General features: G+C 41.3%; 1 protein-coding gene across 4 annotated transcripts; it reads left to right on the top strand.

The window, feature by feature from the left end:
* Nucleotides 1-190: 190 nt before the first annotated feature.
* Nucleotides 191-14,242, top strand: SEH1L (SEH1 like nucleoporin). 4 transcript variants are annotated; one of them, XM_033154845.1, is made up of 9 exons: nucleotides 191-593; nucleotides 4,501-4,551; nucleotides 6,143-6,289; nucleotides 7,406-7,617; nucleotides 8,092-8,190; nucleotides 9,794-9,934; nucleotides 10,182-10,339; nucleotides 10,563-10,716; nucleotides 13,983-14,242. In XM_033154845.1, exons 1-9 carry the CDS (start codon nucleotides 483-485, stop codon nucleotides 14,068-14,070), a joined length of 1,161 nt encoding a protein of 386 aa, XP_033010736.1. In that variant the 5' UTR covers nucleotides 191-482; the 3' UTR covers nucleotides 14,071-14,242. The 4 variants fall into 4 exon arrangements, with proteins under 4 accessions (XP_033010736.1, XP_033010735.1, XP_033010738.1 ...); XM_033154844.1 differs by lacking the exon at nucleotides 13,983-14,242 and adding an exon at nucleotides 13,695-13,976 and having other exon boundaries at nucleotides 193-593; XM_033154847.1 differs by lacking the exon at nucleotides 13,983-14,242 and adding an exon at nucleotides 11,087-11,871 and having other exon boundaries at nucleotides 193-593.
* The last annotated feature ends 1,008 nt before the right edge of the window (nucleotides 14,243-15,250 follow it).

Raw genomic sequence — 15,250 nt, 5'->3', positions numbered from 1 at the left:
GGTGTTTCTTGCCAGAGGCGAAATTGTTTAAGCGAACGCCTCGGAGTGCGTCTCTGCAAAAAAAACAAGCATGTTCAGGGCAGGTTGTGGGACACATTTAAAGCTTCCGCCTGTTGGGTTTGGAAATCGGCAAATCCTTCCTCGCTCGAGAAGAACAATGGGGTGGCTCGTGGGTTTCCTCCCCTCCTCCCCTGCCGGGGCTGCCTCGGCTTCTGCCTGAGGGAAAGGCGCAAAAGCGCAAGCGCCGGGGAGACGCTCCATTGGCCGCCTCCTCCCCGCTAAGGCCCGGCGCTCCACGCAATTAGCCTGAGCCAAGCGCGCCTTTTCGAGGCGAGAGAGAGAAGGGGAAAGAGTTTGCTCGCGCCTTCAGTGCAGCTGCTCGTCAGGGGAAGCCGCTGCTTCGCCTCCTCTGCTGCCTTAATCGTAGCAGCAGCAGCAGCAGAAGAAGAAGCGAGCTCGGCTGACGGAGCGAGGCCGCCGAGATGTTCGTGGCGCGCAGCATCGCGGCCGACCACCGCGACCTCATCCACGACGTTTCCTTCGACTTCCACGGGCGGCGCATGGCGACCTGCTCCAGCGACCAGAGTGTCAAGGTGCGGGGATGCGGAGAGCGCACGAAGGCCGCGGTCCCCGGGCTTTCTCCCCTAGTGAATCTGGCTAGACCCGCGCGGGGCCAGTTGACGCCGATGCTCCTCCGGCCGGTGGTGTCCTTGCTCGCCCTGCCGCTTTCTCTCTCGGGGGCCACGCGCTGCACCTCCGCTGGTGGCTGTCCTCGAGGAGGGCTACTGCGGTGGCTTGGGCGCTTCTGCCTGCGCTGGGTAACAGGTGGTCATGCAGGGGGGGGGGGCTTGTAGAAGAACCACGTTTTATAGCAGCCTTTTTACAACGGAAGAAATAACAAATTGTAGTACATGAGAAAGTCCCTGTTGTTTTGTTTTTTGTAGCGCGGGAGAAAATCCAAAACAGGCCTATGGACTGATTTTGGTGGCAACTTAAAGTTACAGTACTTGAACTAATAATAAAAAGGCAGGATGCGTGTGGTATGAATGAAATGGTTAAGTCGGGAACTTCTCTAGCAGCATGTTTTGTCTCGTGCCCTCTTTGGCAAAAGTTCCACGGAATTCTAGGGGGCTTCCTTCCAGATAGAAAGGGTGCATATGCCTCTGTCCTTAATCATCTTTCTGTATTTTGGACCAGTGCAATGCAATTACCGTATACTTAAAGGGTTCTCAAAGGCATTGTTGGGCAAGTCATGGTAGATGCAAGAGTCGCAACTTATTAATGGAGAAAGCAAGTACTGTAATAATGTGGGATGGTGGACATGTTCAGAGGCTTTTTCAGTAAACATGCAATTAGTGCAACTGTAATTTTTCTGATTTTTGTTTTAATACCCATGGGTCCATCAGAGGATTTGTGTGGCCTTGTAACATATGTACATAATAAGTTGTTTGCTTTTAAAAAGTAGTTAAAGATTATTTTCCAGACAGAGTTTTGCAGTACAGGTTTGCAATAGGTGTAGACAATTTGGATTTATTTTCCTTAAAGGGAATTAGTGTTTTGGGATTAATAACGATTTAGGCTGCAATCCTAACCATGTTTACTCAGAAGCCAGTCCTATTTAATTTAATGGAGTTTACTCCCAAGTAGGTGGGTTAGGATTGTAAATCATTCTTCAGTGTTCACCACTCTTAACATGGGAGTAAACCCCATTGAACTAAAACTTTTGAGTAGACATAGTCAGAATGCTGTGTAAGTGTGTACTAGCTGAGATATAGATTGATCCTCTTTGTTTACTCAGAAGTAAGTTGAACTGAGCTCAATGGGACTTTCAAGTAAGGATACTAGTTTTGCAGTTGAGAAAGGACACAGACTAGAGGTGTGTATTGTACTGACTTTTACCTAGAGTAAACCTACTAAAATTAATGGATCTAAGTTGTTTCAGTGGGACTACTGTTGGATGCAATTCAGAGTAATGTTCATTAGGGGGTGTGTATGTATATTCTATATATAGGAATAGGAATAGGAATAATTTATTATTGGCCAAGTACATTTTCCAACATACTTGGAATTTGTTTCGGCTACATTGCAATGTAAACATACAGACACTGTTCCTCTCACAATACAAAGAAGTAAAGAAACCCCACCCATATTTTACCTCCCCTTAAGCTATACAACTACGAATTTAACAATTTAATGGCACAAGGGAAAAAACTATTCTTGTGCCTGGCCGATTTTGTATATGAAGTCCTGTAGCGACGTCCAGATGGAAGTAAATCAAGCAGATGATGACCGGGATGTAAAGGATCTGCTACAATTCTCTCTGTATAATATTCTCTGTATAATAATTATAACGACTCATGTCTAGCTGACATGTAAAGTTTGCAGGTCAGTAATTATGTGTTCACTTGGAAGTAACTCCCACTGTGGTACATGAATTTAATTCCCAGGCAAAAATGCAGAGTTTTAATGATAAAATTGATGTATCTTGCTTTATATAGGACAATGTATTGGAGAGGCTAACCATTACTTCTAAGACCCATTTTGCACATGACAATTTCCCTGCATAAATATTGCTCCCATGAAGAAATTTATACAGTGGTACCTCGCAAGACAAAATTAATTCATTCCGCAAGTCGTTTCGTTTTGCGGAAATTTCGTCTTGCAAAGCACGGTTTCCCATAGGAATGCATTGAAATTTAATTAATGCGTTCCTATGGGCAAAAAAAGTCAGGGCTTGTTGCCAGCAGCAGCAGGGGGGGATTGGGCCTGGCTGGGCCCAGCCGGAGCCTCCTGCCGCCTGACCAATGCGGCCATGGCCAAGAAGGGCGGTGAGATTGAGAGCGGTGAGTGAGCAGCGGCGGTGGGAGGAAGCCGGGTGTGGGGAGCGGAGGCCACAGTCAGGGAGAAGCTGAGGCAGGAATTGGCGCCCAGCCGGAGCCTCCTGCCGCCTGCACCGAGCGAGCGGGGAGAGCGCCCCCTCCCCGCGGGCCCAAGCCCGGCCCCCGCCTGGCCATGGGCAACGTGGGCACAGCCAAGAAGGGCGGCGAGATTGAGAGCAGTGAGTGAGCGGCGGGGGCGGCGGGAGGAAGCTGGGTGTGGGGAGCGGGGGCCGCAGTCAGAGAGAAGCCGAGGCAGGAATTGGCGCCGGACCTCCCTCCCAGAGCGGTGAGTGTTCTGGGGTTTGCGGGGAGCCGGTTCCAGAGAGTGGAGGAGTAGTGGGGGCGTCGCCGCCCGTGAAGCCCGCTTGGGAGGCAGGAAACCGCCTTGCCCACCCAATCCAGCCAAGCACCACCCGCTGCGCGTCTCTGAGCCCGGGCTGCTCTCCGCAGCCGGCGTTTCCTTCTCTGCGGAGATCGGGGTCCGCTTAGGGGAGGCAAGGGCAGGCTCGGTTGCTCCACCTTGGCACTTGTGTGCCTCAGCGGTGGGAGGAGGCGAGCTGCCGTTTCAGGTTCCCTGAACCTCGCAGCAGCAGGTTCCCGCTTCTTCTTACAGTGGTACTGTGCAAGACGAATGCCTCATTTTGCGAGTCACAGCCATAGAAAATTTCGTTTTGCGAGTCACCTAAAAAATCGCAAAGCCCTTTCATCTAGCGAGTTTTTCGTTGCGCGAGGCATTCGTCTTGCGAGGTACCACTGTATGCACTGTGTCATCCTGCACATGTAGATGTCTGCATGTAGTGGGATGCTATGATTAGCTGTAATTTCCCAATGTATATTCAGCAAATACTATGTGCTATGCCATATAACCTTTTCATACACAGAAGCAGTGTTAGAAACTGGGATAGAAAAGCTAGGAGCCAAATGGCTTTTGAGACCTGGGTTGAGGGCACCAAAACAGAATGTCTAGTCGCCATGGGGGGGGGGGTTCAGCACCATTTTTTATTTATTATTTTGATAAGCTCAAACTAATACACAATTCACATAAGTGGCACATTATTAATATCAATTTTTTTAGCAGAAATTGTTAACATATTTTTATTTGGTGTTTACAATAAAAATATTGGTACCATACTTCAGTTTTCAAAATACTCTTAATTGTTAATTGTCTATACTTAACTTGTACTTCAAGGCTACAAAGCACATACATTCAGTAATCCTTGAGAGTGCTCACAAATGGAGAATCTTTAAGCGCAAAATGTGCTTGGCACCCTGCTAATTTCGAAGCCTGCAGAGAAATTATATCTGTGTAAAAAAATGATATAAGTAGCCTCAAGGATTCCAAGTGGTCCAGTGTTGGGGCCAGATACTCTTGTGGTTCTAGTGAACAGAGGCAATTCCAAATTGGAATAGCACACACACTCACTGTCCTTTTTATAGAGAAATCTATGCACAATTCTTATTTGGCTCACGAGTATGAGTTGATATTATAGAAGAGTATTTGTAGTTTAACATCCTGCTGGGACTCTCCACAAACCTTGATCTATGGACTTGTTTGTGGGATCATTGTACTTTCTCTAACTTTTGAATAAAAGATTTAGATATTGTTTGGTTTTCTTAATAGGTTTGGGACAAAGGTGAAAATGGAGAATGGCACTGTACTGCCAGCTGGAAGGTAAGGGTTGAAACCTGGAAAAATCAGTTGCATGCAACAGTTTTTGACATGAGAAGCCACAATGTAGGGAAAGATTCATTCCAAACAGTGCAGTCCTATGCATGTTCACTCAGTAGTAAATTTATCTTTGTTCAATGGGTCTTACTCCCTTGTAGTGTCTTAAGAATTGCAGCCTGAATGTGTAACCCAATAATTGTCTGCAGCTGTAATTCTGTGTAAATTACTTTACTTTTAACGGCTAAGTCAGTCCCTATCATTGTTTAACTACACAAAACTCCTGGGATGGAATTTTCGGTTTTCTCTCTTGAAACTATAAAGATGCTCATGTATACAGATGTTCATGTTTCTGTTCAGATTTGCAAAAATGTTTTCCATTCACACTTGCCATATTTCCAGTCTGTTTCTTCAATATGCAAGTCCCTTTCCAAGATGCCTAGCAATATATGAATCACAAAAACATCCTCCTTATTAAAAGAAATTTGATGGAGGTCTCTCATGTTGTGCTGACTTTTGGATATGGTGGAAACTTCTACCTGTCCCAAAGCTCGGTGTCATATGAGTTATTCCTTACGTCCATCTCATCAAGTCCTTTTGTATATGCCACTTGGGAAGTACCATATTTTTTCGTGTATAAGACGCTCCCATGTATAAGACAACCCCTATTTTTTTGGGACCGCAACAGAAATGGGGGGGGGGATTGCCCAAAGTTCTTGAGATTTTTTTGGGGGGGGGAGATTGCCAAGAATTGTTGAGCTTTTTTGGGGGGGTCACCCTCACCAATCGCTTTACAGCCTGCCCACTACTGCAAATCGCATGCATCACCATGGCCACCAATCATCTGCACACTCGCTGCCAAAAGCCCACCTGCCCACTCGACGCAACCACAGCCAATTGCACGCATGACTCACTGCTGCCATGAATTGGCCACCCAATTGCCGCAGTCGCAGCCAATCGTCAGCAGGCCTTGCCACAGCAACCAATCACACGCCCAATTGCCGCTGCCAATCTCCTGCTGGCTGCTGCCGCCAATCGCACTTCCCCCCTCTGCTATCTGTGTATAAGATGACCCACAATTTTTGCCTGTTGTTTCTAAGGAAAAAATACTGTCTTATAAACGGAAAAATATGGTATCTCTTGTGACACAAAACTGTGGATCAGGTAAAAGGAGCACATGGTTTTCCTGCTTCAAACTATGGTTTTGTGTGGCATGCAAATATGGCCAATATGTATCCATGTGGGAAATTGCCTCCAGGGTCCACTTGGAATATTATGTATGCATGGACTTTGACCCTATTACTTCAGTTAACTGGGTAGGTGGTATACAACATAGAATAATGGAATCCTAGAATTGTAGGGTTAGAAGGGACCCTGAGGATCATTTAATGCAACTCCCTGCAATACAGGAATATGCAGCTGTCCCATACATTTTAGTTTGTGTTTTGGAAATGGATCAGTAAAGGGACTTTGATGTTTGATACTTAATTTATATTGCTGTTATTATTTTTCCTCCCAGCCTGCAAAGGTGCATACGTTAAAACATCTTCAATTTTAGTCTTTGGTATTCAAGTTCCAGTTCTTCTTACCTTTCCAGACACATAGTGGATCTGTGTGGCGTGTTACATGGGCACATCCAGAGTTTGGACAAGTCTTGGCTTCTTGCTCTTTTGACAGAACAGCTGCTGTATGGGAAGAAATAGTCGGAGAATCAAATGATAAGCTTCGAGGGCAAAGTCACTGGGTAAGGTTTGAAGAGTGACAGTTCTGATGCACTCATTTCTCACGTATAATTTATAACATTATTGCTGCCTCGAGGATTTACTTTGCTAAATTTCACAGTTAAGAGATTTATTATGATTTTTTTTACAGAAAAGTTATATATTCACAAAGCTACATATTTGAATATATATAGATATATGTAGTTTGATTTGTTTACAATACATGGCTTTTGACAAATCATAAGCTTGGACATTACATTGTTCTCCTATTCACACAAGGAGATGTGTGATTTCTACCAACTTCTCTCATCTGCAGTTGCACATCCAATAATCCTACACCAATCTCAAGAGTTCCTCAACTCTTAGCAGCGGATTTTTGGGAGGTGTAGGGAGTTGCAGAGAGGAGGTGGCAAAGCCCCATTATGTGAACAGAACCCCACTCCTTTTGTGTAATAAAAGTTAAGATCCAAGCTGTAGCTCTGGTGGGATATTATCCTGTTAATCCACATGATTGGGGTGAGGTTGGGGTTGGAGAGGCCAGGATTCAGATACCACTACAGTCTTCAGCGTATGCACAGAAACATTTTAGCTCTCCTTCTAGCAGCTGCCTTTACTGCCTCCTGAAAAGCCCTCCTCCAAGGTTGGGGGCACCCTTAGACCTGGACCCTAGAGAAGAGACTGCCTAATGCAGCCTTTTGACACTACTAGCCAATCTGACCTGGCAAGAAATGAATTCTCTTACTCAAATTCAAGTATCTATTAGTTTTAATTCTGATTAGCTTCTACTATTTGCTTGGCTCTTACTTTTAGTATTAACAATTATCTGTCCATCACAGTATACAAGGGCATTCTTTATGCTTTCAGCTAGAATGTATTTCAGTTTAACTTTTCATAATATCAAATGAGCATACTTGCTCTCCTTAACTTTGGAGCTTGTAAGATTTCTAATACAGTACAGTTATGTTTCATGGTTACGTTTTTCATAAATAATGTCTGGACCATAAAATTTATCAAATGTGTAGTATCTTTTTTACAGATAAAAATCTAGCTCGCTCTTCTAAAGTTTATTTACCTAAATAAATAAATGATGGTGCGTCTATAAATCTTTTCCTTCTTCTAATGACTGCTCCATTGATTAGGTGAAGAGGACTACTCTGGTTGACAGTAGGACATCAGTTACAGATGTAAAGTTTGCTCCTAAGCATATGGGCCTCATGCTGGCAACATGTTCAGCAGACGGAGTTGTTAGGATATATGAAGCACCAGATGTTATGAATCTCAGTCAGTGGTCACTTCAGCATGAAATCTCATGTAAACTAAGCTGCAGTTGTATTTCTTGGAATCCTTCAAGGTAAGCTATCAATACCCTTAGGGTTTCCCTCCCTCTTTACTTTCTGATTAGTCTGTCAAGGGAAATTGGCTTGTTTCCTTCTTGTGTAATATTTATTTAAATTCTTAACTGTAAAATAGTGGTGTTGGGTCTATAAGAAAACCGAGACTGTTGAATAGTTAGAATCTAGGCGTAGCCAATGTGAGGCCATCCAAATGTTGTTGGGCTGCAACTCCTATCATTACTGACCATTAGCTAAGCTGGCTTAGGTTAAAGAGAGTTGGTGTCAATGTCTAGAGGACACTGTGTTAGCTACTCCTGAGTTAGAAGGATCAGAAAGTAGGTGCTGCAAAAAACCTTTCTGTCTGAGATCCTGGGATCCTATGTTTCATCAGGTGTCCACTATGCATGTTGTCTTTTAAGAGAAAAGGTATTGAGGAATTTATTTTCATCATCAGAAGTCCTCTGTAAGAATATTCCTTTTTGCATTTGCAGCTCTCGCGCTCATGCACCTATGATAGCTGTAGGAAGTGATGACAGCAGCCCAAATGTACTGGCAAAAGTTCAGATTTATGAATACAATGAAAATACCAGGTAAGAGGAAGAAAACGAAGCAACTTTCATTTTTAAACACTTCATAATTTTGCTTCACAACATCATTTGTTCTTCTGAGACTTGAACATGTTAAAATGGTTCACTGAAACCATAATTTGGTATTGATTTTAAGTTTATACTATACATCACCAGTGGTCCCTCCAAATGGCCTGTGTGACCATTTATAGCAAATTCCACCTACCTGCCAAACATATGGTGCCATTTACTGTCACCTGTCCTCATTCTAATCTGCCTTGCTGCTTTTACTAAAGTTCCCTCCAAAGTATATGTGAAATACAGTTAAGGATGATCCTGCCCACTTCTGACCCACACATGCTATTGGCATGTGGCCTCCAGAATGTTGACAAGGTTTGAATCTGGCCCTTAGGCTGAAAGTGGTTCTCCGTTCCTGCTATAAACCGATGGTGGGCTTATTTCAAGCCTAAATGTCATGATGGGAGTGCATGGGAGGGGGAAATCACAGCAGGGAAAGAAGATTTTAACCTACCTGCATTCTGTAAGATCGCCTCTTCCTTAGCATTGTGGCTAGGAAAGAAAAACCCTAACATTTTTCCAAGCCTAATTCTGGCAGTGGGTGAGGCTGAGTATTACCTGCCTCTCTCTGTGGGTGGTGTATGTATGTGTGCATTTGCTCTCTGCCTGTTCTGGCCACACTCACTTCTGTTTTGTTTGTGCCACTGCAGGCAGATGACCTTCAGAAGGTTGGCTGCAAAGGAACATGACCTTCTTGCTGCAGGAGGTTCCCCACTTCTGCTGTATAGCTAATGTTCAAGTTGAGGCCGAGGGAGAAGTAACTTGCCAATGCCCCATAATAATTTAATGACAGAAGTTGGGCTTGAACCACAACCTGTAGAGTGTACTGAATATTTTAGCTTTCATAATAATATGCTGCTCTTTTCCTTAAAAGTTTTGCAAAGCTACATTTAATTAATGATTGCCAACCATAAAATCTTATCTTGTGTACTTGCCTCCAAATATAGGGTCTGTTGCCAAAACAAAGCAGCTTATTTTACTCAAACATCCAAACTCTATAATAAGCTTGATTTGACTAATTGGGAATAGTGAGTGATGTTGAGGTAATGAGAAACATGTGATCTGTGGAAAGTTTTCCCCTTCCTATGGTTTTAATTTTTTTGGAATCTAAGAGTACAGTCTGTTTTTTCTGCTATGAATCAGCAGACTTGCCATTCTGAACTTCAGTACCTCAGAAAAGAATTTCCATAGCACTGCCTTTTGAATTCTTTGAAGTAAAAAGACAACTTGTGTATTTAATGTTTCTGATTCAAGTTAGTGTCATTGTTGAGTGACCTGGTCCCATCCTCTTGTTGTTTATAACAGCAATCAGTTGTGACTTGAACACTTCATAACATGGCAATAATTATGTAGCAAATTCTGCATCCCAGACATCCAATGGTACAAACTATAGTTCACATACATTCTAGAAAAAAAGGATTGTTATCTAGAGAACACTTAAAAAAAATACTTTCCTGGGAGAATTTAGCCATAATGTTGTTATAAAAACAGTTTGGAAACAGTAATATGTTTCTATGTTTAGAAATATGCTGTCTGTCTCACTTTTCAGGAAGTATGCAAAAGCAGAAACACTTATGACAGTTACAGACCCTGTGCATGATATTGCATTTGCTCCAAACCTGGGAAGGTCCTTCCATATATTGGCTGTAGCTACCAAAGATGTGCGAATTTTCACATTAAAACCACTAAGGTGAGTTTTTGACATACGTATCGTCCTATAATGTGGAAGCAGATATTTGGAATTTTCTTTCTTGCAACTATGGAACTAATTGTCCTCATGGTTAAGAACCTTTTAAGTTTATTTGATATTCAGTAATCCTTTTTTTAAGGGGGGGGACACAAAAAGGGGGGGGGGACATTGTTTTACTCTCTGTAGTTAAAAGAATGGATGTATTTATAGTAGATCAAACTCCAGTATACAATTTTGCTTTCAACAGAAAGGAACTGACTTCTTCATCAGGCCTGACAAAATTTGAGGTTCAGTTAGTGGCTCAGTTTGATAACCACAATTCTCAGGTCTGGCGTGTAAGTTGGAACATTACAGGCACAGTGCTTGCATCTTCAGGAGACGATGGGTGTGTAAGGCTTTGGAAAGGTAAGTGTTCCTTCAGAATTCTCTGATTAAATGTTGAATTATTAGAAGACTATGGCTTCAGTCTTAAGCATACAGAGTAGTAACCTGCTTAGGACTGGCTAGAGTTAGATTTTTAAAAATATAATGTGTTTTAGGAGCTATATCATTAGTTCTACTATTTGTCATAAAAATATCTTTCTCAAGTCACAATTGCATTCATTTTTTGTTCATTCCTACCCCGCAGCTAACTACATGGACAACTGGAAGTGTACTGGAATTTTGAAAGGTAATGGGAGTCCAGTCAATGCTAGTTCCACTCAGCAGGGAGTTTTTAATGCTCCTTTAGGCACAGCCAATTCAAGCCTCCAGAATTCAGTAAACGGAACATCTGCTGGCAGGTATGCCACTTTGTATGTAAATTCTGCAATTTAAAAACTCTTTGTTTTGTGAACACCCACCATTAATCTCCCTAAAATCTTAAGCATCATTTTGGCTTTCATATGCATATTTATTAGTAACTTTTATATCAATAGCTTGCAGATTCAGTTGTCCTAGTCTTATCTGCAGTGTCCTGTATGCAACAGATAAAATATAATAAAGAAAAACTTCCTTCTAGTTACTGTTCACATACTTCAAATGCTGAGTTCACTTCAGTATTTTGAAGACCTTTTCATCAGCTCTTTTATTTTCCTACTCGCAGTACTGTATCTGCCTTTTGTTGCCCTATAATACCTTGACCACTCATTATCCTACTGTCTCTCAACCAAGGTCTCTTTGACTTCAGCCTCCTGTGCTGTCTCCTGCTTCCTGAGACTCCTTGGGAACATGACCCTCTTCCAATCCTGTTCTGCAGTAGCTCTAGGCAACCACTTTTTAAAATTAGCTTTCAACACAAGAGTCTATTTTTGGCCCGTCCTCACAAACTTGATTCTGAAAGGAACCATTGTTGAGGAATCAACTTTTTGTATAGGATTGCCTTGGGCAGCTTCATACAGCCGCAACCATTTGATGGACACAATTCAGACTATATGCTGTAGATTTATGTTTTCCATGCTTTTACCCAAAAATATGAGTGCTAGAAACACGGCATTCTATAAAATTTAAGTGGTCATGTCTTCAAATCTGTTCAGTTAAACAGGGTTCTTGTGTTTCCATTTCTCCCTTATCTCAGAGTTACATTTCAGAGGAAATTTTTGTATTCCAGGGCACAGCTTCGGAGTCAGAAATAGTAAATCTTTCATAATGAGATGTATACTTGCTGTTGGGTGGAAAACCCCTTTTGAAAATGGGGCTGAACTCAGACATATTGTATTGCCCTGATGATTCTATATAAACAGATATGTAAATGCTGAGTTTTAGAAGCAGGCTGATATGATAGAATATTGTTATTATTGCTCAGCATCCTGGTACTTTTGTTAGTAACACTACTAGTAACACTACTAACACTTTTGGAGATCAATGTCACCAACATCCTATGCTTAACAAGGAAATAATTAAAATTGTTTTGAGAAGTGATTGAAAAGATTAAAATTTAATAAACCTACCAAATACTGTTCCACAGTATTCTTATTGTGCTTATAACCATATGTGTCTAAAATTGTGATGCATTTTCCCTTCTCCATTTGTATTATGTCCTTTTTAACAGAAAGCACAGCTGAACCCAAGCTAACTGGAGTAACTTTGCTGTTTTGCTGCTTGTTGCATGCACACAGGAATGGAAAGCGAACTCCTTTTCCCCCTCCCCAGCGCCGTTTGACCTCTTCCCAAGACACCAGCAGCCTGCCTACTACTAAAAGCAGATCAAAAGGCTCTATTAAAAAACACTGTATGCGTACTTTGCTAGCCAGCACAGTATGACCTTGTTGGAATCTGTGGAAAAAAACAGTAACAGGGAGATTTTTCTTGTGGAGACACTTCCCTTTCTCTTCAGAAAAAGATTTTTTTTTACAAATCAGAGCGGGGGAAGTTCACCCAAGTAACAAGAATTACCATCCTTTATATTTGAGGTGTTGGGCGGGCGGGGAAAGTATTAGTGTGAAGCCTTGGTAATCAGTTGGTTTTTATTTAAATTGCTTTGAATAATTGATTTTGTTCTACATTTTGTTCAGATGAGTCTTAACCATTACATTTTTGTTAATGGATTTGCAACGTGCAAACTTAACTAAGCAATGTAAACATTGTACCTTGACAGTTGTACAGTTAGTATCTTAATTTGGAATTGCTTCACAATTAATTAAATACTATTTCAGAGTAAACAAACAAAAAATCACCAGAAGCCCCCACACTAATTAATGTCATACTTTTAGTGAGAATGATCTTACCTGATAGTTGCATGTTCCTGTGGCATGATTCCATGGAATAATTAGCAAGACTTCCTTTGGTCACAATATTGTAGCGGAGAACCATATCCATATGAATGTTTGTCATGTGGCATTGACAAGTTGCTCTGGAATTATTGTCCATTGCCTTCAAGATGCTTCATGCATTACATAGTGAGGACACACACTGCTTCTGTGGAATTGTGTTATTGCTGTGGAACAGACTGAAGCAGTGTCCTATTGCAAACATTCATCAGGACCTGACAAGAAAATGCCTTGTTTTATATAGTGGCATGTCAATGTAGCTCTAAATATGTCCTGTCTCCAGATTCTACTAACTTTGCCATTCTGTTCTGTAAATTTGTCTACATTTCCAAAGATTGTAAAGATTACAAAGTGGTGTCTTTAATATTACGGGTAAGTCATAAAAAGTGACATGTAATAGTTCTTTAAGCCTTTAATTTACCTGATGTATTTGGTTTTATCCTACATATTCTCCAGAATTATGTATATATGCACCCAGACTGTATTTCAGTGGAAAAGGAGTCACTTATTGTATATTGTGGAAATCTAAGCACTGTAAAAACAGGTTTTTTCACATCTGTCCTATAAAATCTGCATTAAAGTTAATGTGGGTCCAAATACAGCATATATATATCTGCATAATTAATGTGTGCCTGTTTTTCTGCAAGTGTTTACTAAAAACATTGAGTTACATGGTTTTAAGGAGTGAGAGAGCAAACGTGTTGATAGTTAGGAACTCATTTAATTTACAGATAATTTATTATTTTGCAAAATGCACATAAGGCATATCTTAATTTTAGAGATAGATATTGTATTCAAACCAAATAGTTTCCAGACTGCCATAACCAATTTTGTTTTGATTGAGAACTTGATTTTGGCCATTTATTTTTGGCATGGATTTACTAAAGCCTTCACTCCCTCCCCCCAGCATGTCTTTTCTCTTCCCCTTTGGTTCCCCTCATATTTACTACTATTCTCTTTTTTCTTGTTTTTCCTTTTTTCTTTTTTGGTGTTCCTGTCTTCATTGTTTTCAGGTATTTCTTTCCCCCTCTGGATTCCCCACGGGCTGGATCAAGATGGTCCAGTTATGCCCAGCTCCTACCTCCTGCTCCTCTGATAGAGCACTCTTGCGATGCTGCCACTGCCAATCTCCAGTATCCTCACCCTCGCAGACGATATATCTCTCGACCTCTTAACCTATTACGGGAACATGAAGGGGTTTAATGCACATTTAAAACTGTATTAAGAGCCTCAATCAGATGCTTGTAAAACGCTTGCATTTCTGTCTGCTTCTTATTATTTTGCATACTTTATCCCACCAGAATTCACTGTGCTAGCGCTTATGCACCAAATGCTAGCTCTGCTATCCAATCCATTTTCAACCACAATGAAACAAATAAGCAGTATTAGGTGTCGGTCATACACAACAGATAAGTTCAAAGTGCTTGTTCCACCATTTTTTAATTTTTAATTTTTTGTATTCAATCTACTGTGCTATTTTCATTTTACGTAATAGATTTTGTTTGTATCCTGCATTGTTTTTGAAAATGTGTCCTTAAAACTAAATAGAACTTGAATAAAACTGTTCTACTGTGTGGAAGGGGAAAAAATCTTAATCTCCAACATCAAACTTCTAAGTGACCAGATTCTTGAGGCTTTTTCCAGCCCTGGACATTGGTACTGAAATGGAATACTAAAGTAAAAAGCAGTATTTGTGCATTCTGCAGCAATATAGAATTGGTAGTGTGTTTAAGTCACTTGCAAACATTTTCACTTTCTTGCATACAAATATTTACACTATGTTTTATAATTGTAGGTTAATAAAAAAAATTGAAAACTATGTCGTGTGGTGTTTTTATTTAAATTGTACTTATTTCTAAATGTATAAAAGTGAATATTGGGGAGAGGGAGCTGTCAGACTTCACCTATGACCATAGGTTTATGCTGTGCACCTTGACCTGTTCTGTTTCTAGCCTTAGCATGTGGTATCTGAAATAACATCATCCACAGAGAGAGGTAGCATGAGACTCTTAATATCAGGGTCATGGATTTGAACCCTACATTGGGCAGTAAACAACAATAGTGCACTGCGGACTTTTCTCTAGGCTGACGATATTGAATGTTTCTTGTAGAAATGTTTTCAAGTAACCTAGAAATATGAAAGAATTACCCAATTTGTCTTGGTGCAAAAATATGACTCGTCCTGCAGTCTTAACAATGTCTGTCCAGAAGTAAGTCTGAGGTAAGGATTGCAGCTTTGGATGCAGCTAAACAGGAATATTAACATGCAGCAAAAATCCTATGCTGCTGCTGCTGCTGCTGCTGCTGCTGCTGCTGCTGCTGCTGCTGCTGCTACTATGGGGTCACTAGAACTGATCAGGTAAGATTGTCTTTCATGAACATGGTCTTAACAGTGAGTCCATCAGTGACTCATAAGTCCAGCTGTGGGTAGAATGTTTGATTTCTACATAAATGTGCATAAAATTATGATTCCAATACCATGGTCATCAAAGAAAATCCAGTATAATTGCCTTAAAGCCTCTGCCCTCTTTCTTGGATAGGGTGGGGGTGTCCGAAGAGCTGTCTTGGC

The sequence above is a fragment of the Lacerta agilis genome, chromosome 7 (genome assembly GCF_009819535.1).
Source record: "Lacerta agilis isolate rLacAgi1 chromosome 7, rLacAgi1.pri, whole genome shotgun sequence".
In the NCBI taxonomy this organism is placed as follows: domain Eukaryota; kingdom Metazoa; phylum Chordata; class Lepidosauria; order Squamata; family Lacertidae; genus Lacerta; species Lacerta agilis.
The sequence above is the reverse complement of the archived record's forward strand: the minus strand, read 5'-3'. Positions and strand labels throughout refer to the sequence as shown.

Bases quoted from the DNA above. Each gene is read 5' to 3' on its own strand.
- SEH1L (XM_033154844.1), top strand. From the start codon at position 483: ATGTTCGTGGCGCGCAGCATCGCGGCCGACCACCGCGACCTCATCCAC. The intron at 7,618-8,091 runs GTAAGCTATCAA...TTGCATTTGCAG, and splicing joins ATTTCTTGGAATCCTTCAAG to CTCTCGCGCTCATGCACCTA. The intron at 8,191-9,793 runs GTAAGAGGAAGA...CTCACTTTTCAG, and splicing joins GAATACAATGAAAATACCAG to GAAGTATGCAAAAGCAGAAA.